The sequence below is a fragment of the Cryptomeria japonica genome, chromosome 2 (genome assembly GCF_030272615.1).
Source record: "Cryptomeria japonica chromosome 2, Sugi_1.0, whole genome shotgun sequence".
In the NCBI taxonomy this organism is placed as follows: Eukaryota; Viridiplantae; Streptophyta; class Pinopsida; order Cupressales; family Cupressaceae; genus Cryptomeria; species Cryptomeria japonica.
In genome coordinates this window covers 650,281,708-650,307,534 of record NC_081406.1, presented here as the reverse complement: position 1 = coordinate 650,307,534, position 25,827 = coordinate 650,281,708, and the positions used below count along the sequence as shown (strand labels likewise).

General features: G+C 36.9%; 2 protein-coding genes across 2 annotated transcripts; both read left to right on the top strand.

The window, feature by feature from the left end:
- Positions 1-8,801: 8,801 nt before the first annotated feature.
- LOC131873751 (uncharacterized) lies at positions 8,802-10,163 on the top strand. The gene is made up of 3 exons (XM_059216942.1): positions 8,802-8,890; positions 9,016-9,415; positions 9,520-10,163. Exons 1-3 carry the CDS (start codon positions 8,825-8,827, stop codon positions 9,924-9,926), a joined length of 873 nt encoding a protein of 290 aa, XP_059072925.1. The 5' UTR covers positions 8,802-8,824; the 3' UTR covers positions 9,927-10,163.
- Positions 10,164-12,892: 2,729 nt separating this feature from the next.
- Positions 12,893-23,669, top strand: LOC131054461 (uncharacterized). The gene is made up of 2 exons (XM_057988995.2): positions 12,893-13,215; positions 23,272-23,669. The coding sequence occupies exons 1-2, from the start codon at positions 12,978-12,980 to the stop codon at positions 23,463-23,465; spliced, it is 432 nt and encodes a 143-aa protein (XP_057844978.2). The 5' UTR covers positions 12,893-12,977; the 3' UTR covers positions 23,466-23,669.
- Positions 23,670-25,827: the final 2,158 nt, after the last annotated feature.

Sequence of the window (25,827 nt, the reverse complement as noted above, 5' to 3'; positions counted from 1 at the left end):
CCAACAGTTGGGTGAACAGATTATTGGTTTACCTTATACATAAGGGTGCAGCTTCCCTATGATATTCACTAAATTTTTAAACATAAACCAACATTAACTTCACTTTTAACCAGAAAGCAAGAAAGGCATTCCACATTCATTAGTCAACACCACATGAATGCTACAAAGATAAATACTTTATATGCAAAGCCCACAGACTTACAATCAAATCAATTCCACTTCACAGAACTACCCTTATTAATGAAATCAAAATATCATGGACTCTGATCGAGTCTCTCTCATGCCTCAAAGGACAAGGGGGATCAGAATATCTGAGCAGATTCTATTCATTAGATTCATTCACAAACTTATTCATTCAAACAGATAAATGGATAATCAAGAAGGTAACAAATTCTGCACATAAACATGAATCCCAACAGAGATTCCATTTCCAAATTCAAACACATAGATTTGAAAACGGTAGAAACTGTATCATTTCATTCACAGATAAAATGTCTTCATTGAGAGTCCATAACATGTCAAAAGAAAAAAACAAAGTCTTCTAGTTCAACTAATAGTTTTTCAGACCATTCTAAAGTCTTATGAAAATGCATTTATAGCCACAACCTGGCCAACAATTAATTAGGGAAACAAGAAATTTTACTTTTTGCCCCACAGTTTCAAAGTAGTTTTTAAAACATAAAAACTAAACCTAGTCTTTTCAACGGGAAAAAGCCAAGAATAAATATCAGGAAGATATCTAGCCGAGCTGAGAGGCACTTTTATCGACTTCAGGAGATGTGGCCGTGATGGCTTTCTTCCAATTTGCATGAGTTGCAGAGAACTTTTGGATAAGCACAGAGAGTGGGAGGTCGATATGGGTGATCCTTTGTTTCCACACTTCTTTTTCTCTGCAGACCTGCTCCACCTGATTAGCATGGTCACCCAAGTGTTCAATGCAGAGGAATAACATGGATTCAATTTTGGTTGTGGTTGATAGGTGACTTGAATCCAATGATTTCGCCTCCTTAATATAATTAATCTTACCCTCAAATGATTTTGTTATTACTTCAAGACTTTTGATGGTCTTTCCATCTTCTTTTAAGCACTTAATCCCCATGCATTTGAGGTCACTTTGCATTGATATGATTAGTTCAACAAGGTGATTCATCAACTTAGCCAACTCACCATATGCATGTTGTATTATGGAGTTTCTCCGGTCTATGTTCTTTTTGCAGACAGAGAAAAAATTATCATCAAGGCTTGACACACGTTTTTTGTTCAAGAACTTCATCACCCCATATGTCTACACCTCTTGCATTTGCATTGCTACCGTTGCCCATTTAGATTCCTCCTTTTTCCAACCTGTAATTTTTGTCTCCAATTCCTTCATGACTGGACTGAGCATTTTCATATACCTTTCTTAAGTTAATAAAATATTATGTTCCTGATTTACGAATTCCCTCAAGCCAATCCATGAAAACCTTAGTTATCATTTCGCATTTTTGCATCTACTCAAGGGCCTTTTGATTCGCTGGTGATTTAGGGTCGAAGGGGGATGGTATTTGAGATAGAGGCTTTGGATCTGAACTATGGATTGCTTCTGTGTATTTTGTCATATGTCTCAAGGTCTCCTTTAGTTCGTGCTTATCCTTTTCATCTTTCCAAGTCCGTAAGACAATTATTTTAGTCAATGCCTCTAGATGATAGACATTTGTTGCCCTTGTTCCAGCTCCAAGGTTCACCTTTTCAATGGAAAATTCTTTTGATGAAGGGCTTCTTGTGGCTGCATCTACATTAGGACGAGCAATTTTTTCTGTCCAATTCTTAGTATCTTCATGAAAGTCTATTCTTGACATAGTCTTCAATTTCTTTGCCTTTGGTGTCCTTCCCAAAATTTTGTTGACCATATCATCTATTGGTACCAAGGCAGGAACTAAGTTCCTCTTCTTGCTGGTCAAGGTAGTGTTTAACCAATGAGGATGCTTACTACTGGTTCATACATTCCAAAACTAGTTCTGGACATTGTAGAGCAGGTGGGAAGACAACAACTTCTATAAGACCACTATCTACAATCCTCTTCATCATGGGAGAACTAGCAGGGTTTCTAGCTCTTTCCATCAACTCCTCAAGGTCAACACGAGCTAGAGATGTATCATCAAACTTAGGGAGAGAACTAATGAGACTAGCTTCGACAACCGTTTTGGGAGGTATCGGCCTCATTTTGACAATGTAGCAAATAAACCCATAACCACCATAACAAGAAATTGAAGAAATCTTCTTTTCTATATGTGAAATGAAAGAAATGGCCAAGACTGAACTCACCTGTCATATACTGCGTTGTTTCCGAGCTTGAGAAGTAGAGAATTACCTTTCGTTCGGTGAATTGTTTATTTTCTTAATTTGGCTTTTAAAACAAATTTTAAAGTATTGTGATATGATTAGCATGGAATTCGATGACACAATCCCCATACTGCTCATGTGTGCAAGATAACTTTGAAAAGACAATTCCTAATGCGTGCATTAATTACACATCACTTCGTGAAATTACCTATCAAAGTAATGATTACTTTCTGTTTTGAAAAGTTACGACCTGCTCAAAAAAGTGCTTCACGTGCTCGGAATATTCGTTCACGGAACAATGATGCCTATCTTCTTACATCCCGTCTTGCTTGATCTTTGAGCCTAGCGGCTGAAACATTGAACCATGGAACCACTAAACCATTGAACCACAAAGGTTCACTAGTTCAAGGTTCAATTGGACAACACAAAGGACTAAGACATTCAAACCCCAACAAACTTGACTGACTAATGACCTCATTGAACCAATGTACCTATGAACCTCTGAACTTAACAAATTGGTTCAACGAAGAAAAGGTTTGACTTTCAATTACATGACTTACAAAATGGGGCTGAAAGACAAAGACAATTTTGACTATAACTGAGGGAAACTTTCAAACGATAAAAAGTCTGCAAGGGAATAAAACTTACATAGGGGAAACAAATGCAGAAGACATGAGTAACACCTCCCAAATATCATGACCCACAATGCCCCAAAATTGAAAAAATTGGCAGGAAATTTTTCTAGGCCCGATGCTTTGTCTTGGTGCAGTTGAAGCACAATATTTTTTACCTCTTCCTTGGAGAATGATTGTTTTAGTAATCTATTTGGATCAATTTTCAATAGCCTCAAAATGTTCTTAATGAATCTATTAGGGTATTGAGTGTGTGATCCTTCCGCGTTGTTCAACAATCCTTTAAATAAGCAGACCAATTCTCTATAGATTGTATCCATATCCTCTAGTATTTCTCCATCCCCCAATCTGATCTAGCTAATCTTGTTTACCATTCTTCTTAATTTTGTTTATCTATGAAAAACTTTGTGTTCATATCACCATCACTCATCCATACCCCACTTGATTTACGTCTCCAATATATTTCTTCTTTCGACAATAATTTTGCATGAAGACCTAGTAGTCTTTTTTCTTCTAGGTAACTCTCTTGATCCATGCTAGCCACAAAGACATGTTCATTCAGTTGTAACAATTCCATTTCCACTTTCTCTTTTTCTTCAAAGATATTTTTGAAGCATTCTTTGTCCCACTTTTTTTGTTTTTGCCTGATGTGTTTCAACTTTAGGGAAATGTTCAACATTCTCAACCCAGCTTGATTAGCCTCCTTCCACCAAAGTTAAATGTTCTTCATAAAGTTAGTCGCCTTCATCCATATGTATATTTGAAAAATTGAAAGGGTATCTGTTTGGGGCTTTATCCTTTTCAATGGGTCGTTGGATTGGGTAATGATTCAAGTCTCTTGTTCATCCAAGTATGATTGCCATTCTTCATTGGAATTGTTTAATGACCATTAATTGCCATTTTTTTTTCAAATCTATCTGCATGATGGCCTTTTCTTCCTTACCCCCCTCTCTTGTCTTCTCCATTAAGTATTGCATTAAAGTCTCCTCCAATTAGAATAATCTTGTTAGAGTATGTTTGTTTAAATCTTATGATTTCTTGTTGAGTCCTATTCTTTTCTTTGCAAGAGGTTGGTTTGTAGACATTGATAAGTACTGCCTAAAAGTTATCCCTAAAGCAATTTATTTCAAATGCTGACCAGTCTCTGCTATGAGCAATTTCTACCACATCTACATGTAGCGGGTTCCATACTATTTGTATCGCGTCAAAATGGTTAAAGTCGAGATTAGTAATCAATATAAATCGAAACCATATTAAAAGTGATATCAAGAAAGATTAAGCATATAAAAACATAATGAGAAAACACGATTAAACCAATATAACTTCCCTCATGACGCTCCCAATGCCATGATTCTTCCTTGTCCTCCTCGTCTCCTTGAACTTTCCTAGCTCCAAAGTTGACTAATAGAGAGTGAGAGAGATGGAGTTGTGTGGAATGCTCTCAAACTAGCATAACAACATAATGATGGATGAGTGTATATGGATGAAATATGGATATTATGATTGTGCTATGATAAGTGGATAAAAAGCCAGTATGAGGGTGCATAAAAAGTGGATGAATTGATAAAAGATAAGAGCTCAATTTATAAAGTTTGAGGCTTGGAAACTGATGGTCAAGATCAAAAGTTGATCAAGGGCTTAGATTGAAAGAGAGAGCAAGGTGTGCTCACACATGTGTGAGCACATCTTGGGAAGAACAACTGTCATAGGGAAAAGGGGAAGATGTGCTCACACATGTGGGAGCAAATCTTGAGAAGTCCAAGAAGTTGACAAGTGGAAACACTTGTGGAAGGGTGTAAGGGCTAGTGGAAGAAAGTTTATGACATACGGGCTAAACGAGGAAAGTGTAGGGTGGTTCTATGGGGAAGAGCATCCTCACACATGTGTGAGAACCCCTTGGTCGAAGTGATGTGGACATGTTGAAGTGACTTGTGCATGCAAGTCCTTCAAGAGGGGGTCACATGTGGAGTCACATGTGGGTTCTGGGTAGATGTGTAGTGTTTTTAATACTAATAGGGGTTAGACCTTGGTTTAAGTAGTTGGGATTAAGAATAAAGTTGGAATATTCCTTAAAGGCGAGCTTGATTTTTTTTGAAATAAATCAACTTTAGGATAAAAGAGACATGTATAATTAATTAATTAATTAATTATATATGTGGAAGGGAAATTAATTTGGGGGAATAATAGGCTAACATGATTAATTGGATAAAGGTATAATTAATTTTATGTGTCTACACTATTATTATTCCATTTGAAGCCCCATCTATCAAAACTCCACACAAATCCTAGAATTTCCATTTTTTCCTTATTATCTCCATGTCAGCTAGATTTAGTTTAGTCTCTTGCAATAAGAAGCTGCCTAACTTAGACACATCTAACTATCTTTTGACCAAGCATTTTCTGTTAGGGATGTGCATGCCTCTAACAATCCAAGATGAGAACCTCATTTCCCTTGGGGAAGGGTGATTCCCTTCCCCGATCTTAGAATAATTGTACTTTTTTGTTGCCATTAGTCTCTTTCACTTTTGTAGCTTTTCCCTAGTAGATTTTCATCCCTTGTTTTCAGTCTCCCTGAAACATGGAGTCATATTTATTGAGTCTATTGAAAATCCCTATCTTTGCTTCCTATTTTTCTTCTTCCTTATATAAATTTAGACTAATCCTCTCCCTTCTACCTTCCTCCAAGATTTCTGTTATGCTCTTCTGAGGATTTTGAAGTTTCAATTCCACTATCTCTAATACCCTATTTTCCTATATTTTGTTGGAGTTATCCCCCTACATTAATTAGTGATGCTGAACAGAAAGCAAGCTACCTCAAAACTATTTGCATTATTATCTATTTTTAGATCTTTGATCTAATTTTCATCCGCCATGAAAATGTTGTCTTCTTCCTCCTTCCTCCTTATATCTTGTTTCAAGACCTATAGAATTTCATTAGAGGAATTGTAATATCTTTTGTCTAGTTTGATGTAGTTTGTGACGTATTACAACACAAAGAATATAGCCAAACAATTTACAAACAACCTTCTAGCTTGCTGGTCTGTAATATCAGTTTGAAATAATTGCATGATATTGGCACCAAGGCATAATAAATGCTTGCAAACAATTTCTACAATATCTAATTTATGAACTGAATGGATGAATGACTTCTTCTTGATCTTTCCTAATGCATATACATGAATTCAAATGACAAATGTGCACTTACAACCAAAAGACATTTCCACAAACACTTGGCATGCCAACTGACATCATTAGAGACATGTCATCAAATAATAAGTTGCAAAGTGCAGTCGCCAAACCAGAGTTCCGAGACTCGCGGCGAGTCACGCGAGTCGTGCGAGTCAGCGGGCCGGGTGACCTCTGTCGGGTCACGACGACCCTGACCCGGGCCCGGACGAGTCATAGGGTATGACTCACCTGACTCGCCTGACTCGCCGAGTCACCCTCTGACTCGCCGAGTCCGAGGGTCGTGACCCGGCCGGCGCTGCTTGCAAAAAGTGGACGCAAAATTAAAAAAAACACAACACAATTTTATTATGTTTTGTGCCATTTTCCTTTGTTATAACCCTAAAAGGGATTGCCATTTAGTTTTATGAGTGGAAGAGAGGAAAAAAGAGAGGAAGAGAGGAAAAAAGAAAACCATAGTTGTGCAACCAGCAGACAGGAAGAGGGGAAAAGCTAGCACAAATCACATTGGGGCAGCACTACAGTTGCATTGAGAGCATCAAGGAGCTCATTTCAAACACTTGTCAACAAATTTGAAAGAGGTAAGTGTTAATTTTTGTTGATTATGTTGGTTTTTTTCCTATATTTATGGATTTTTTCATTTTTTTGTTATTTTTTTTAAAACTTCAGCTTTCCAAATCTATATTGCTGCTTGCATACTTCAATGATTCAATCACAATGACATAAATAGAACAATAGCATAGCAAACCCTAGACTTTTTTTTTTGAAAAAATTGTATACATGTATTTATAATTTTTTCTAAAAAAAACCTAGGGTTTGCTGATTTTTTTGAATTGTTAATTTCTTTCTTTGAAATTTGAAAATTTTCAAGAAAAAACACAATGCACAAATTAGTCTTTGCTGATTTTTTTTAATTAGTTTAAAATTTAAAATTTAAAACTTTGTCAAACACAATGCTTAAATGGTGATTTGTAAAATTGTCTTATTGCAGCAGCCCTCACGTTTTGAAAACAATTTTTTTTCCTAATGGCTCATCCTAATCCTCCACCTAGGAAACATGGTCAAAAAGATGAGGCATGGAAATACACTGAAGAATTTCCTGGTAGACAAAGAAATCAAACCAAGTGTATGTTTTGTAAGGAAATTAACCATGGGGGGATAAATAGATTAAAATATCATATTGCTGGCATACGTGGTCATGATACTGAGCCTTGTGACAAGGCAACTCCTGAAGCAATCCATTTTTGTTACGTCTTATTAGAAAACTTTGAAATACATAAGCAAACAAAAAAAAGACAAAGAGAGGAGTTATGTCATATTGGTTCCCCTCCACTCACATCCGCATCTGGTTCCGCATCCACAGCTGCATCCGTAGGTTGTGTTGGAGAGGGTTCTTCTATGCCTCCCTTTCATCCTAGTGCTTCTGCTAGTGCCAGTACTTCTATTCCTACTCCTAGTCACACTTTTGGTCCTAGAGTGCGAAAATCTAAGATAGACAATTTTTTTGTACCACACACTACTCTTGGCGCACAACCCTCGCTTGAGAGCATGTCTTGGGACAAGGAGGTCCATGATGCAGGAAGAAAAGCAATTTGCAAGTTTTGGTACTTCTGCAACATTCCATTTATTGCAGCCAGGTACTTTTTTATTTAATTGTTTTAAATTAAAATTTAAAATTTTATGGTTTGAATTTGAAAGTTGAAATTGAAATTGAACTTTTCTTATTTAATCTATTTCAATTTGTGACAGGTCTTCTTATTGGCAAGGCATGATTGATGCAGTAACCATTTGTGGGCCGGGGTTTAAAGCCCCCAGTGATACTAAGTTGAGTGGCCCTCTCTTGTTGGAAATGGTGGAAGATATGAAAGTTGACCTAGAAGACCACCGCCAATCTTGGAGCCAGAAGGGTTGCACCATCATGACAGATGGTTGGACTGATAGGAGGAATAGAACACTCCTAAATTTTCTTGTTTCCAGCGGAGGTGATTGATCATTTTACTTCTCTATATGCATTGTGATTGAAATTGAATAATTTACATTCTAATTTATTGATAATTAATTTTTTTTATTTTCAGGATCCACCATGTTTTTGAAGTCCATCGATGCTTCCTCACATGTCAAAAATGCGGCATACTTATGTGAGGCCATTGAGGAAGTTATAGATGAGGTGGGGGAAGAAAATGTGGTGCAAGTGGTGACAGATAATGCAGCAAGTTATGTTGCTACAGGTAAACTTTAAAAGTTTTCTTTTAAGTTTTAAGTTTTTAACTTTTAAATATTAATGGTAAAATTTCTTGATACTTATAAGTTATCAAATCTAATTCTTTAACTAATTTAAAATTGTTGTAGGAAAACTTTTGATGGAGAGGCACCCAAAAATCTTTTGGTCTCCATGTGCAGCCCATTGCCTTGACCTCATGCTGGAGGATATAGGTAAGCTTGGATGGGTGAAAGAATGCGTTGAAAGGGCCAAGAATATATGCAAATTTATTTACAATCATGCATTGGTCCTTAGCATTATGAGGCAATACACGGGGGAAAGGGAGTTGGCTCGTCCTGGTATAACGAGATTTGCCTCAAATTTCCTCACATTGAAATCCTTGTTAAAATCAAAGGCATCTTTGAGGCGCATGTTTGTTGGTGAGGAGTGGATTTCCTCATCCTATGCTACGACCACTGCAGGGATGGATGTAGTAGATTGCATTTTTGATGAGCTAGGTTTTTGGATCCCTTGTGCAGAGATCGTGCAGGTAATTTTATAAATTTATAATATTACATGCATATTTTTGTTTTGTTTGTATTGTGCAACTTTGCAATTTTTCTTATTTTCATGCACACTTGTGAGTTAACTATTTTTGTTTAACATTATTTGCAGGTCACTGAGCCCCTAGTAGTTCTCCTACGAGTTGTTGATGGGGAGAAGCCCGCTATGGGCTACATATATGAGGGCATGGATAGGGCCAAGGAGGCCATTAGATCCATATATGTTGGAGTTGAGGATAAGTATAGGCCCATTTGGGACATAATTGATAGAAGATGGCATAACCAACTTCATAGGCCCATCCATGCAGCAGCTTATTACCTCAATCCATCATTTTGTTTCCGTGCTGATTTCAAAGCGGATGAGGAGGTTCTTAGCGGGCTATATTCAGTAGTACAACGGATGGTCACTGATACCACAGCTACACTTCTTGAGATGGATGCATTTAATAATGCATCAGGGGCAATCTTTGCCAGCCAATTGTGTAAAGAAGGTCAGACAAAATTGCAGCCAGGTAGAAAATTCTAAAGTTTATGACATGCATTTTAATTTTTCATTTTATAATCTACCTTTAAAGTTGGAAATGAGACTAATGTTTTTTTCTTTTCCTTATCTCAGATAGATGGTGGCAAATGTTTGGGCCTTCAACCCCAAACCTTCAAAAAATTGCCATCCGCATATTGAGCCAGCCATGCAGCGCTTTTGGATGTGAGCGCAACTGGAGCATGTTCGAGCACATCCACTCAAAGAGGCGAAATAGATTGTCTGTGGAGAGGTTGAATGATCTAGTCTTTGTTCATTACAACCTCCGTCTCAGGACCAGACAGATTTTGGACGATGACTCCTCTCCGATCACTCTAGAGGAAGTCGACCCCGAGTCCGATTGGCTCACTGAGTCCACCGATCCAGTCTTCACTGATGAGGACCTTGAGTGGGTTGACCAGGCAAACAGAGAGGCTGAGGCTGCGACTATGGCAGAGGAGGAGGATAGAGCACGATCAGGCACAACACCTATGGCTACTTAGACTGGCACATCACAGGCAGAGACTATGGCTACTCAGTCATCCAGGACCTACCTTAGACGCCTTTGTAGGAGGCAGATAGACGAGGCTGAGCCAGAGCCTGAGCCATAGACTTGTTTTTTTTTACACTTTACAGTTAGATATATGTTTGGGAACATTTGTAGTCATGGATTTTATATTATACATTGGACAACATTTATAACTCTATATATCTATGTTTTCTAATTCCTTCAGCTACAATTTACATTTCTACGCATGTGATGGATGTATGTTTATGTATGTGATCAAATTAGCTTCTATTTGATGATGTTATAGTGTCTTTAAGCTTAATTCAATAATGGGTGTATGAAACAAGTTTTAAATAGTTAAAAATCTCTAAATTTCAAGGGTTTTCTTATTTTGCCGAGTCGTTGCCGAGTCATTGCCGAGTCCGAGCCGAGTCACGAGTCGAGTCAGCCTTGCCGAGTCAGAGCCGAGTCCGAGTCTAGGAACTATGCGCCAAACACAATGGAACATAAAGATGCCTTGATTTGAGGTTTACAAGCATAAGTCAATGGAAAGATAGGTCTGATTATAGATGTCTACAACAACAATTTCCCCTGTGGATAAAATATATAATCAATGCACTACAAAATACATAGAAAAGAACCTACTTGGGAAATCACCCAATACTGAAAGTGAAGAAGAAAGCATATCCAATGTAAATGAACTCTTCCCAAGCCAAATTGTGGTCCACTGACTGTCGCCCCTGTTTTGGAATATTTCAGACTGTAATAAATTATCAGCAATAGCTATGACTCCTCCTTAGCTCCAAAATTTATATAATCTCAGGGAGAGAGCGCTCTAGTTAGGTGGACGAATCGTTGCAAGCATGAGGCAAGAAGAAATAAAGTCGTGGCTCCCATCAACCATCGTAGGTCTGAAGCAAATCTAAAATATGACTCAGGGATATGGTAGATGCAGTAGCTCTTATGCGCTTCCTTAAGCACCAAATGTCATTGCCCTGTCCACAGAAGAAGAGCGCTACACTTGCAAATTAAATCGCTGCCCTAAATGAGTAAACCGATAAAAATTCATGGTTTTCTTCAAGCATGACAAAATCTAAATAGGACAGAGATAATAACTCAGACATAAGTCGTTGCAATTAACTCTTGGTAATTAATTAATGAAGTCCTCTAGCCTTCAAAATATATCCATTTGACTTCTCTAAAAATTGAACTCGAGTAAGTTGGCCTTTGGTCATAATTTAAGCACAATTGAGATGACTAAAATATCACCTCCTTAATGCAACCCTTCAAGAGATCTTTCACTCCCTCATTTATGCTATCAATGAGAGTTTTCGTTTCCAAAGACAATAATCTGCAGAAACCCTAGTCCCCTCAAACTCCACAAAGCAAATATCAATTCCTGGCTGATTAGAAGCTAAACTAGACCTCCTTTTATACCTTTTTAGTTCATCGTCCAGAAGCTTCTAGAAATAATATTAAATATTATTTAATATTATTTCACTTAAGTGACTTTATGATATAATATTAAATTAAGTCACTATATTAAATTAATTAAATATAAAGTCATCTTTTAATTTTTAATTTATTCAATAACTTTATACATAATTAACTTAATACTATTAATTAAAGCCATCCATAAGAAATATCAATAATTTGGACAACTTAACTAATTAAATTGATTAATTATTCTTACTCCAAAAATGGGGACATTACTTGAATTTTCTCTTTCTACTTCAAATGGGGGAATGCATATTTTCTCCAAATCTTTGATCCCTTTGACCTCATCATGGCTTTTGATGCCTTCAGTCTCTTTCGATCTTTTAGGGTGTACATTATAATCTCCAATTCTTCCCACACCTTTTCCCTTGGTTTCATCAAAATGCAAACTCTGACATACATTCCAAATTATTTAATTGCCATTTACCCATCTATTTTCACAAATTCTCCAATTTTGTTTTCTAGGGTTTCTAAAGATTCTTCATTCCAATACTTCAAAGGCAAGTTTTATATTCTAACCCAAGTTGGTACTTTCCCGACATCCTCTTCTAGGGGGTTGAAGTTCAACCTCCAATCGATAATGCAACATCTTGATCCATCCATTATGTGGTGTTTCTGCCTTGGAATTTCATTTTTCTTTTCCTCATTAGGGCAATTTACTAAGAAAAATCCTTTTGGCAAAGAAGCTATTATGAAACCCCCCCACCCCCACTCCCCCTCCCCCCACAATTTGCTAGGCACCATTTTTCTACCCTACTTCTTACAAGCCATTTGTATGCTTTTTTCATAAAAAAAAACTTTTTCTTCCAGATTTGTTATTGATTTAGATAAAGTTACAAAATTCAAATTAATGGTTTTACAACTTACACATTTCTTCACTCCCAAGGGGATCTAATTTGCTCTCATTGCGACTCTCTCTCTGGGATCCAATGATTTCAATATTTTTGAGGATTTTGCCTTCTCCCTTTCGCATGAATTCTCCTTGAAATTGGATTGTACCTTGTTGTTTCCCTCTTAATCTAAGTTAGGGAGGTTGTTTTGTAATCTATCCCTATAAAAATTTTGCTCTAGACTTTTGCAAACCATTTTGCTCTCCCCTCCCAAAATCTAAACTAATATATTAATATTAATATATTTATAATTTAAATTTGAAATATTATACATAAAATTATATATTAGATATTATTTTAATATATTTACTAATATATAATTTAATATATTGTATTAAATATAATCTAATATAATAAACTAATAATATACTTTTACTAATCAATATTTTCACAAATATATAAATTTTTATCATTCTCTATATGAATGTAAATGTTTCCATAATGAAAAAATAAAATAAAAAATTCTCATATAGAATCAAATCCAAAGTAACTATTGATTTTTTAATATTTAATTGTTTTTATATATTACGTCATCTATGAGTAGAGCAATACTATAAAAGCGTAGTGGCACTCGTTTTCCCTCTTGCAAACACCTCGTACAAGCAAATCCCTATAGCTGACGCTGAAATACTTGTTTGGTGTGATTATTTTTCGAATCCATGGCGCCCAGAAAGAAGACAGGCATGAAAGATTTTTATTCTCAAAAGAAGAAAACCTCGAGTAAACAGAAGAAGGCAGAGGCACCCGGGAAGTCACAGGTCAGAAGCTCTGCAGGTAAGAGACAAGGGGACACATTACCTGCAACATTTGACGATGCCAGAGCTTCTTCTGGAACCCTAGGTTCCAGCATTGTGCAGCCACTGGGCCTTAAAGCTTACGGCCGTGCGGATTACCCAGGTGAGGCACTTTGTTTATTTTTAGTGTCCTACTCGTTTTCACAACACTGTGAATTTGCCGAGCTGCAATTTATGTCTGTATCATTTTTAGCGTATGGTTTAAAATAATGTTGTGCGCGGATGCATTTTTGACTTTTTGGGTATGCTGATTTGGAGGTTTCGTGGCGGTGTCCAAGTTTTGAGTAAGATTTTTTTTTAGGGGCCTTTGTTGTTTCGAGTGGATTTAGGTCTCCTCCTTCGGGGAAGTCAGAAAGTTTTAGTGAATTATGGTTTTGGTCTACCTAGTCCTTAGACGCATTAGGGTTAATGAGGTTTTATTATGGATTAGGTTTTGTTGCTTCACAATTGTGCTCATTGCCGCCTAAGTGGGCTCTTGCATCAGTTGATACTAGTACAATGGATTAACCCTCGAATTATTTTGTGACAAATAGTTCAAATCTCTAAACTCTAATGTTAGCATGGGTGATGTAAGTTAAAAGTTCCTTTTCACACAGTATAGACTGAAACCTTTGCCTGGCAGTCAGGCTGAAAGTTTTTAGGCCTTGCAATGAGTCAAAAATGGTTTTGATTTTACATAAAATGCTTTTCCATTCTGCTAGCATGTCTTTGGAGTAGCATATTAAGATACTAAGGCACTTACATTGCTTAGAAGTGCTTGTGTGATTTGTTGCATTGCAGCCAGATATTACATTGGCTGTAAGATATTACAATTGTAAAATGAGTTTTGATTTGTTCGTGTAAAAAGTTTTGCCATTTTGCAAGTATGACTTATTAGAATATTGTAATGTTTCTTTAATGGTCATCTTAGTCGTCTCTAGGTAGTTTCTGTTTTGGTTTCAGTTTATGATTGTTTCTTTTAGAAACATCATCTCGTACTTTTCTATTTAAGCAGACTTCGTCTTCATTGTTTAATAAATCGAATATTTTAATAATATGACTTCGGAGTAGCATCCTCCTCCTTTCTACAACTGCATTGTTTCGTTCTTTAAGAAATTACATTTGTAAAATCTAAAATGAGTTTTGATTTTTCATATAAAAAGTTTTGCCATTTTACAAATATGACTTTGGAGTACTATAGCACTGATATCACTTAGAGCTGCTTGTCCACTTTGTTGCTACTAATTCTGAACAAAGTAGCATGGGCTAAAACTTGATGATTCCATTCGATCATAATATCTAACTATATATAACACAAACACACAACAATGCACAAAAAATCACAATTGTATGGGAAGGTAGATGTTTTAACGTTGAAGTGAACTGAGCCCTGAAGTGTATATACCACTTCTTTTGAGCATGACGAGGCTATTTTATAATTGTTGCATCTCATTTTTCAGTTGCTTATATGAATTATACATGATAGACTGATTGTTTGGGGCCTTGGGCATCAGGTATTCTGTTTCTCTTGACGGGATACATGAAGTTGACACAAGAGCAAGGACAAAGAGAAGACTATAACTTACAAAATCTACTAATGGCTGTGAAATTAATTTACACTTGTATAACAGACATATTTAACAAAGGCTGTGAAATTAATTTACACATATATAACAGACATATTTGTTGAAGGAAATAGAATCATTTTCTTAGTCTATGCAAGATTCGGCATTATATCGTGACATTTCTAGCAAGATTATCTAGATGAATAATCTTTATTATAATATAGGGACCTTACAACAGGTTTTGCTGTGAACCCACTATCACAAGATGTTATTAAAAATAACATTTAATCATAATTTTATTTTATCTATTACGTAACCTTTGTTTGGACATAGTTTAATTTTGAAGAGGGGACATTACAGTGCCCAATCAGGTAATTTTCAGATGGTTGGATTCAGATCAGCACTTTTCCTTGTATCTCGTCTACTCTTGTAGTCTCAAAGAAGAGCAACATGAGTGTCTAATTATATAAAATTATCAAGATCTGAAGAAAATCAATGTAAAGAATCACTATCCACCTACTAGGATCAGCAATCTTCTAGATCAGCTTCAGGACCCGACTTTGGGATATCAACACTTGCGTGGAGACTTGTGACACTTCAAACATGCTTTAAAGACAAAGTTTGAGCTTTATGGGTGTTTGGTTTTGCCTATACTGGTCTCATCAATGCCCTTACTTAAAAGTCATGCATCATCAATGATGCTTTAAGTCAAATATTGGGTTTTCTATCTAGACATTTTGGTATATAGCAAGACCTGGGTGATCACCTAGTCCATTTGGAGACATCATTTGATATTCTTGGTCAACACAAGGTCCAAGCCAAGATGAAGAAATTTGCTAGTCAAAATTCACTCAAATATTTCTGTTACTTTATTGATGAGCATGGGGTACATGCAGATTTGGTTAAATACAAGGTCCTTCATGAGTGGTCTACTCCATCCAGTGTTTTAGATTTGAATATTCATAACTACTCACATGTTGCTTGCCTCTTTAATATATGATTCGTCAGAAAAAAGCCCACTTGGAAGTCCACAGGTGTCTAAGCATTGAGCTTTTTGGAAGAAGCTCTATACATTGCTCTTGTGCTTGCTCTCATTGACCTACAATATTTCTGTTACTTTATTGATGAGCATGGGGTACATGTAGATTTGGTTAAATACAAGGTCTACTCCATCTAGTGTTTAGATTTGACTACTCACATGTTGCTCGACCCTTTAATATATGATTCGTCAAAAAAAGCCTACTTGGAAGTCCATAGGTGTCTAAGCATTGAGCTTTTTGGAAGAAGCTCTATATGTTGCTCTTGTGCTTGCTCTCATTGACCTACAATAGTCATTTGGGTTTGAAATTGATGATTCTTAGAATGAAAGAGCCTTCACTAGTCTGCATACTTGGTGCTCTTTGCTTGCAAGTTTAAAACCTTGAGGCTATGTCATGTATACCTCTTCCTCCAAATCACCATGAGGAAGGCACTCTTCATGTCCATTTGTTGGACTTTCCAACCACACTATGTTGCAATATCTAGAACCAGTCGGATGGTGCTCATCTTTGCTGTAGGAGCAAAGGTCTCCTCATAGTCAATGCCTTTTCTCTGCAAGAACCCCTTAGCCGATAGGCTTCATGGTTGTAACTGTAGCATGCAAGCATCAACTTTTGACTTTTGGAATCTAGTTTGGCACTCTTGGCATCTAGAATCCAAACATATGTTGTGAAACGAAAAAATTTGAGATGGCTGATTTTTTGGTTTCCTCCTAGGCCATGCTTTCTTTGGGGTCATCTTCTTGACGACTTGTGTGGGAGACCGGTTAAGAAGGTACATTGCAGTATACACTTCCTCAGCCCTAAACTTCTTCGGAACATTTCTGTTCTCCAACATACAACAGGTCATCTCTGTTATAGTACGGTTCCTCCGCTCAACAACATCATTTTGTTGAGGGGTATAGGTGTGGTAAGTTGATGCTTAATATTGATAGAAGTTGGTGATTTCATTGGAACAAAATTCACCTCCATTATTTGACCTAAGAGTTATGATTTGACATCTTGAGTCTTTTTCAACTAATGCTTTAAACTTTTCGAATTCATTAAACACATCTGATTTTGCCTTTACGAAAAACACCCACATTTTTCCTACTGAAATCATCAACAAACAAGAGAAAATACTTGGCACTAGTGATCGATGCAGTATTCATTGGTCCACAAACATCTGCATGAACCAGCTGAAGGACCTTCAATGTTCTCCAAGCTTGTCCTTTTGGAAAAGGAGTTTGATGCTACTTCCCTGCTTGGCAAGCTCCGCATACATCGTGTGTCTGTTGTTGAATCATAGGTAAGCCTTCTACCAAATTCTCTCGAGCCAGTTGAGAGAGGTATGATTGGTTGAGATGCCCATATTGCTGTTGCCAGAGAGTACAAATGGACGAACTCTTTGTAGCCATTGCATGCTCCCGAGGATATCAACCAGCCTATGCAATCCATGATCTTCGAGCCCAATTGCAATAGTCTTCTTGGACTCCTTATCAACAATGTGGCACTTATGTGCCCTGAAGGTGACGTCCAACTTCAAAAAGTGTCTTATAATCCGACTTAGAGAGCAGATTGAGCTGCATGCCTGGAACATAGTATACATTGAGAAATATCAGATTTCTTCCACCAAATGTAATTTGAACGTTGCCCTTGTCGACAACTGTATACTCGTCATCACCACCAAGGATCATTGAATCGGAGCAAGCCTTGTACTTTGTGAACCAATCTCTCCAGTGTGTGAAATGGCAAGAAGCTCCAGAATCAATGTACCACACATGAGATTTGACACGATCTGTTGGTCTTTTGGCCATAAAAGCATTAAAGGCAGACTCTTGCTCAATATGCTTTGCTACATGGGCCTTCTACTGAGACCCTCCTTGGTTGGATTTCTGATCAGCCAACCGCTCCATGCAGTGTTTTTTCATGTGACCAAGCTAACCACAATAATGATGTGATATTCTTCTTGGAACTCTCCTCAAATTTGCCTTGTCCTTTCTATTGAGTGGACTTGCCTTTGCGTTTGTCTTTGATAGTAAAACCTGTTCTACAATGGCTTTCTTGCTGCTGCTCATAGTTGAAAAACTCGGACTCGCCACGGACTCGGCAAACCAAAAATTTGGACTCGGACTTGTGAAAGACTTGGCAAGGACTCGGCAAAAAAAAAAAAACCGTAGTTTTACAAAAAAACATAAAGAAATTAATGCATTTAGAGAACATAAGAGCCATAATTGAAACATTACACATGTCACATACTCATAGTTTCAAACTTTCAACTCTAAAATGTATAATACCAAGATTTCTTCAATGCTAATTATGCTTTTATATGGAGCCTAATCAGACTCAGAGGTTAAATTTTCCCTACTTCCATCGGTGCAATTTCCCCCTATATTTTTCGACGGGGGTTTGGGGGCATTGTCGAAGGATCCTGAAATTTGACTAAGTCTGGAAAATTGAAGAATCCTCCAAAAACTAGATTTTGCATTATAACTCGTGGAGGTCTGAAACCACTCTCAAACATCCTGATAGTATATATGGAATATAACTTAAAGTATAAAACTTATACTTAAATGTTATATTCCATACATGAATCCTGACAGAGAGACCAAATTTTTTCACATCTTAAACTCAATTTTAAAGCTTGCATGACTTTTTTTTTGGGTCGCGCGAGTCCATCTGAAAGACTCGCGCGAGTCCTTGCAAAAGACTCGCCAGGACTCGCCTCGCGAGTCCTTGGCGAGTCGACTTGTGGCTCCCATGGACTCGCGAGTCCGTGGCGAGTCCACGAGTTTTAAAACTATGCTGCTGCTCCTAAATTACTTCTTCCACCTAATCTATTGCAAGAGATTGTTGCATAGTTCATCAAACTTCAAGTCAACATTGGTTGATATAATGTTGAGAGTTTCGATGAAGTGCTCATAGGATCATGGTAAGCTTTTCAGTGTGATAACCACCATTTGTACTTCTTCCATCTTGTGACCAATGGCCTCTAGTTGATCACGAATGTCTTTGATATTCATGAGATGATCTTGCAAAGACATTTTGTCATCCATCATAATCGAGAACAACATATTTTTCAGGAAGAATGCTCTGCCCTTGTCTGATGTCTCTCGCATATCCTTCAAATGAGTACAGATTTGTGCAGATCTCTTGCTAGAAGGTATTTTTGGAAGCATCTCATCGGTGACTGATAATTTTAGCAACATAACCGCTTCACATTTGTGCTCATCAAACTTGTCTTGCCTGCAGCAATGGGACGCATGTATGTACCAAGGACAATCTGATCAAGGCATCAATACTCGAAAATGGTGAGCATCTGTTGTTTCCAGGTGTTGTAATTTTACCATTGAATCTCTAATTCCCTTCCAACATGATGCTGGTCAAAGGCATCATCCCTCCCGTTTTTCAAAGACATGAAAAACGGCAAAGTCAACTTTGACTTTTATTGAGAATTCAAAGGCACGAAAAATGATTTCAAAGTCAACTTCGACTTCTATTAAAAAAATGGCAAAAAACCTGATTTTTCTGTCAAAAATCAGTCAAATCCCCCACAATTTTTGAGAAATTCGTCAAAAAACACGCTGCTTAGGAAACACAAAAAAATGTGCCACACCAAAGCTCTAGGCAGAGTAGAACTTCGGGTGTAGGAAAAAAATGTAAAGAGAAACTCATGATGTTCGTTGCACCACACAAAAACCCCATAAACCCTAGGCCACAGATAACCCACAATTTTTATTTGAAAAAATCGTCAAAAATACACTGCAAACAACCCATGAGTTTAATAAAACCCTAGTTGTGCAGAAACAACCACGATCTAGGTGCAGAGACAACTAGCAGAAATAAATTTGTTGCAATTTTTACAAAAACCCCATAAACCCCATAAACCCTAGGCCACAGATAACCTACAATTTTTATTTGAAAAAATCGTCAAAAATACACTGCAAACAACCCATGAGTTTAATAAAACCCTAGTTGTGCAGAAACAACCACGATCTAGGTGCAGAGACAACTAGCAGAAATAAATTTGCTGCAATTTTTACAAAAACCGGTGCGATTTGCAGTGGAAATTGTAGACAAAAACCGTCCGCTTGAGAAAACCCTCAAAGTCATCAAAAACACTACATGATTTGCAATGAAATAGACCCGCAAAAAAAGAAGATCTGCTGTGGACAAAAAACACGTCTAGATTGTGAGCAGAAACAATAGAAGATACCCACAATTTGTTGGAAAAATTGTGCATAACCCGTCATGCAAAGATGACCACGTTTTTTATAAAAATTGTTCAAAAACCTCTGAAAAATGGTTATGTGTTTTTATGAAACCCTCAATGCTTCTTAGATACAACAAATCTGTGATCTTCAGACACAAAGAAAACCGGCGATCTTTAGTAGGAAGAAATCCACAATTAAACAAAAAAACTGTGCAATTTTTCTCTTCAAAAGCCTGCGATTTTTCACCTCAAACAGGCACGATTGGCAGATTGAGAGGATGCGAAAAAGACTGCGATTTTGTTTAAAAAATCGAACAAAAACTTTAAATTTTTTTTTTCTCAAAAAATTCCTTTAAGAAAAATCACAAATTTTTGTTTTAAAAAATCGCCAAAAATATAACTGAGCTCTTATACCATGAAATGGTAATTGAGTGAATTAATTAAGGGGAGGAATACTCCTTATATAGAATATTACAAGAGGATCTTTCCGTGAAGGAAACAATCAAGAACTGAAATAAGAAAGGAAACATTCTAAAAAGAAACTAAACGACTAAGATGACCATTATAGCAATATTACAATATTACTTTAATTGTAGGCCCAGTTCTTATAATGTCATAGATTCAATTCTTAAGTGGCAATGATTTTGAGGTCTTGTCACAAGCTAAGTTCAATCATAGCACGTGCTTGAAGTAATTGTATGCTTCAATCTAAGCACTCAAACAGTGGTGTCATATATTTTTATTAAAGAGGTCATTCTATACGTGGATCACTGGCATCTTCAGTTCTTGAACTCTCAATTCAAGATTTGGGAACGACATATGAAGTGGACATCTTATATTCAACAATTTTATTTGGTAATTAAATACAAGAAGGGCATAATCAACAAAGAGGTGGACATCTTCTTAGTCATACTTTGTCTGAGTACTCAGACTCCTAGACTTCAACAAGATGAAAGATCTGAACCCCAATCCTCATGTCAGTTGGATGATTGATCCTCTGCAGCAGTTCATGATGATCAATCAAACATCTTTAACTGACTATGGTTTGAGAGATTTGTTGTTGTACGAGTCCAGTCAATTTTGCATTCTTTTTTGCTCTTCTTACTAGCTTGTTTCTTCTTTTCAAAGAAGCTAACTCCTTGTCTCATAGACATTTGACATCCAAAAGGCCTTGCAAAACTTGCAGTGCTAATTTTATTAATCTTATAGGCAGAAGGAAATTGAGGATTTCATTTGTCAATGCTTACCATGCAGACAGTCCAAGCCTTCCAATCAGAATCTTTGATTATATCAACCATTGCTGCTACCTTTGCGACATGGGAGTCCATTCTCATGGATTCAGTGGTGGCCTACCCACATCTCAGCATGAATACAATTGAATCTTTGCTATGTTGTGCCATTTTTTCCAAAGTGGAAATTCTATTGCATTAGACATTTGATGCTCCATGAGATTCTGACTTGTTCTTCAAACATGTTTGGAACAATTTCAGGCCACCATATGCAAATGGTTCACATTGTGACTTGTTTCCTGAGTCATTCTTGGAATTCATTGTGGAAGCTTCTTGGCTACCAGTTGAGTTCTCGGCTTCCTTTCACTCGCAAATACACCTTAGTCCATGCTTTCATATATATCATTCCTAAAACTAATAGTGGGATTAATACTTGCATCTCTTTTAGTCTGTTATGACTTCAGTATTGGCACCTTACAAGATTCCAGTTGCTCCTCCAGCTTCAGCACTGTCTCACCAACAAACAGAACAAGAGAAAGCTTATTACTTTGTATAAGATTTTTGCTGAGATTCATGTCAATTTTTATAGCCTTCAGCATACTTGGGCAGAGTTCTAGGTACTCTGTACTGATATTGAATATCATATTCTCCGTGTTGGTGATTATCTTTGGATTTGATTGGATAAGCAAAGATTTCATAACCAGCAACATCACAAATTGAAGTTCATCATTATGAGCCTGACACAGCACTTCAAGCTTCAGGTCCCAATGCATTTTGAAGGGATTTCCATGCTCAACTTGGTTTGAAATTTCATTGTGAACCAGCTCTAGCTGCATGAGAAATCTTAATCAGTGGAGGAGGTTTCCAATGTTCATCACTCAACTTATAGATACAATTGTAGATTTTCTACGACCATTGGTTAATACTTTGCTTGATGTTTGGACTTGCACCAATTACAAAAGCATACCACTACTTGGTTGGCAAAGGCTCTTTGCTGATGCAGGCTAAGCTGTTTTTTAAATCAATTTTGCTGAGAAGTTTCCTCATCTAATGTAGATATTGGGGACAACTTCCATCAAGCTAGTAGAAAAGGATTTAGAATATCTTGTATTCTCATAAATTGTATCTTGTGACTTAGCCTAGCATCCTCAAGGATCTTGGTTAACATGTGCATTTCATTGGTTGCATCTCAAGTAGACTGAATGAGGTGTCCTTGCACATGCAAATTGACTAACTGCACTTCAATTTGATTGAATGAAGTGTCCTTGCACATTTAAAATTCACTTACTGTATTTCATTTTGACTGATTGAGGTGTTTTTGTACATGTACAGTTCACTAACTTCACATAAGCTATATGGTATGGATTAATTGAGGTGTCTATGCAAACTCATTTCAAGGCCAATTTGCATCCACTTAACTTTATCTGTATAATTCTATTTATATCTCACCAATGAAGAGTTTACAGGATCAGTTATCAGTGTCAGTTTTCTTGTCTCATAATTCCCTATTTATGGACTTTAAGCTCTCATGAATCTGCAGGGGTATGACACTGTTTCTATCATGAAATTGCTGCATTTGTGTTTCCCATATCTGGCAACTTAGGTCCACTAATGGAGTGTAGTGTCTTTGCTCACTTGTAGATTTAGCAAACTTAACTGATATATATAATTTGTATCTGACACCGTTTATATCATGAAATTGCTGCGTTTGTGTTTCCCTTATCTGACAACTTAGGTCCACTAATTGAGTAGAAGTGTCTTCGCTCACTTGTAGATTTAATAAGCATAACTGTGATATATAGTTTGTACTATCTTAATGGTGTACCCTGATATTGATAATTAATTATATTTGCAACACGTGGTGGGTGCCATTATACGGTTTAAAGAGCTGTGAAATTGTGTTACTTTATCTACGTCAATAGTTTTTCCTTCCTTTCGATTCTAATATTTTTGTTGGAATGGAAAACTGTGTTTTCTAAATGCTTGTTCATTTTGTGCTTTTTAGAGTGAATTTATGCTTTGCTTGCACAAGTTGACTGCATTATGTTAGTAGAGCTTGGCTAATAAGTTCTGCAGGTGACTTTGAAGTGTCTGGTGTGATGAAGTACATATATTTTTCTGTTCTTTTCTTAAATAATGGGTTTCCGTTCTTGCTAGATGACTCTGATGCAAAGGAAGAGATCTTGCGGCAATTTGATATGAACTTGACCTACGGACCATGCCTTGGTGTTCCTAGGTTGGAACGATGGGAGCGTGCTTCTAAACTTGGTCTGGATCCTCCAAAGCAAATCAAGGAACTTTTGGAAAAAGGTGGTGGTATGCCTGATTGCCTATGGGAGGGGTGTGTTTAAAACTTTAACTTAACATATTGATTGTCAAGCTTCAATATGTAGCTATTGTGTATTATGAAGCTTGACTGAACTTAGGGTATACTAGTAAAGCTTTGAACACCTGAAACATATAGCTTTTTGATATGTTTCATTTACCTAATGTGAAATGTACAGAAATTCTGACAGTTAATTTATACACTGAATAAAATGAAAAATTGATCTTAAGTACATATTCCAAATTGGCTGTCCCTTTTAAAGGGCACCAGGCTGTAAATTTCACCTTTCCGAAGAAAACCACACGACTATTTTGTGCAGGAGGAAGCAAACTGAGAAGCAAGTTGCCGCTTGGTCCAAGAGTATTTGTTGAGTTATATTTTGTATATGGTTAGAAGACCAAAAAATGTATTGTAATTACTAGCAACCTTGATGTACAACAAAATGGGTTATAAGACCTGGGAACAATACCTAAACTATGTTTTTCATAGATAATGAGTAGATGGACCATAATATAAAATGATTGTTTCAGTTATGGCAGATACCAACTGTTCACCTAATGAACTGTCTGCTGAACTATACAATCAACACAAACACAAAATGATTATGCCTAATTTATGCAGTGCATGTAGTTAGTTTGCAATGCCTATTATTATGTTTCAAAAATAAGATTAATCTAACTATGTATAGATTGTTTGTCGGCTTCAAGTAGTCAAAAGTGTTGGTTGGTGGATGGCTGTTTCTATCTTCGTCAATAAGCCGATTATCATCCGTAAATTCAATTGGCCATAAGAGCGCATCTGCTCTCCTAGTACTATGCGTACGATCAGCTCTGCAGCTTCATCGCAAATCGACAACATCATTAGCACCAGTATGTGAGTGGTTGTTCGGATTGCCCGGGGGTGCATCAATGCCCAGTCATACGTAATACAGGTGCGGTCTTCTGGCGCGTCAATGCTTCATCATAAATGGGTTGGCAACAATTAGGTCCTTTAAATAGATTTGGTATCATAAGAAAAGTAGTATGATCTAGTTGGATTGTGGCTCGCCAACTCTTGTTTACTTCTATAATAAATTCATGTGCAAATAAATATATACTTTTTCTCCTCTATTTGGTATAAATTATTAATTTTGTTCATTATTTTGAGTATTCTTTTTATTAAATGGGAGAGTAAACATTAGTGTTGTTGCCTTAAAATAAACTGGGCCAGGTTTGAGAGAGTCATGCCCTTAAAGCTTAAACCCTAAAAAAGGTAGGAAGAGATCACAAGGTGGTGAATACCAAGAGATTAGATGATCTGTAAGGATCGTAGAGCAAAGAGAGCGAAGGAGAAGATTGCAAGAGGCACTTGAGGAAAATACAACTGTACAATTCTCAAGTTGGAGCCCATCTTGAGAACGCAATTAGGGTATGTGCAAGCACAAGTTGGAATCTCAATCAGGAAATAAAAAGAATTCCTCCACAAGAAACTATACGAGCAATGAGTGGCGAGAGATAGCAAGACATTTACCCTTATTTGATGGAGCGTTGACAATCTCTCTAACCAAGTAGATAAACAAATAAATGAAGAAGAATGGAAAATAGATTCCAAAGGCTTAGTACTTGAGAATAACATTGGAGTTGGTGAACAAATGTCGATTGAAGAAAAGGTTGTGGAAGGATGCGAACCTAAAACCCTTGAGCCAAAAACATATAAAGAAATTGAAGTCAAATCTCTACAAAACACCCAAGTAGGAGTATTCCCACGCAGTTGAGAGTGTGAGTGAAGCACAAGAGTGCTTGAATCAAAACCCCTTGATAAGTTGCTTCCACGCGTTGATGTTGCATTGGAATAGGATGGTGAATCCCCATCAAGTTCTAGCATTGAAAGACAAAAGTTGCTTGAGTTCACGAGCAATGGGTTGGAGGACCTTGCAAGACATTTTAGGACCCACGAAACAATCTGGATAGCGAATGGCCAAGAAGATGGAGCGTATTGGCTATGATTCTTTCAAGTAGCTTTTAAGAGGAATAGCTATTGACTGGTACATAGATGTCTATCTAGCCTCCAAAACTACTTGGGAAAGATTAAAGAAAGCTTTCAAGGAAGATTTCAAAGCATGAACTATGAAGAGATGGTAATGAGATTGTAGCAAAGATTTATAATGTAAAGCAAGGTAAGCACGATAAATTAAGGGCTTACAATCAAAGACTTACTGAACTCTTGGTGAAATTAGAAAAGGAACCAATAGACGACCTTAGGAAAAGATGGTTCATTGAAGACATTTCCCTCGTTATGAAAGAAAATGTAGTGCCTCCATCTTCCTTTATTAAAGCATATAGTTAGGCTAGGGACATAGAGAGTGAGGACGAAATGTCCTCACATGGAAAAACAAAAACAAAAGATGA

What these genes read in the sequence shown, in the direction of transcription:
- LOC131873751 (XM_059216942.1), top strand. Translation starts at nt 8,825, where the DNA reads ATGGATGTAGTAGATTGCATTTTTGATGAGCTAGGTTTTTGGATCCCT. An exon ending in CTTGTGCAGAGATCGTGCAG is followed by an intron (nt 8,891 to 9,015) that starts GTAATTTTATAA and finishes CATTATTTGCAG; the next exon opens with GTCACTGAGCCCCTAGTAGT. An exon ending in TCAGACAAAATTGCAGCCAG is followed by an intron (nt 9,416 to 9,519) that starts GTAGAAAATTCT and finishes TCCTTATCTCAG; the next exon opens with ATAGATGGTGGCAAATGTTT.
- LOC131054461 (XM_057988995.2), top strand. Translation starts at nt 12,978, where the DNA reads ATGGCGCCCAGAAAGAAGACAGGCATGAAAGATTTTTATTCTCAAAAG. An exon ending in CGGCCGTGCGGATTACCCAG is followed by an intron (nt 13,216 to 23,271) that starts GTGAGGCACTTT and finishes CGTTCTTGCTAG; the next exon opens with ATGACTCTGATGCAAAGGAA.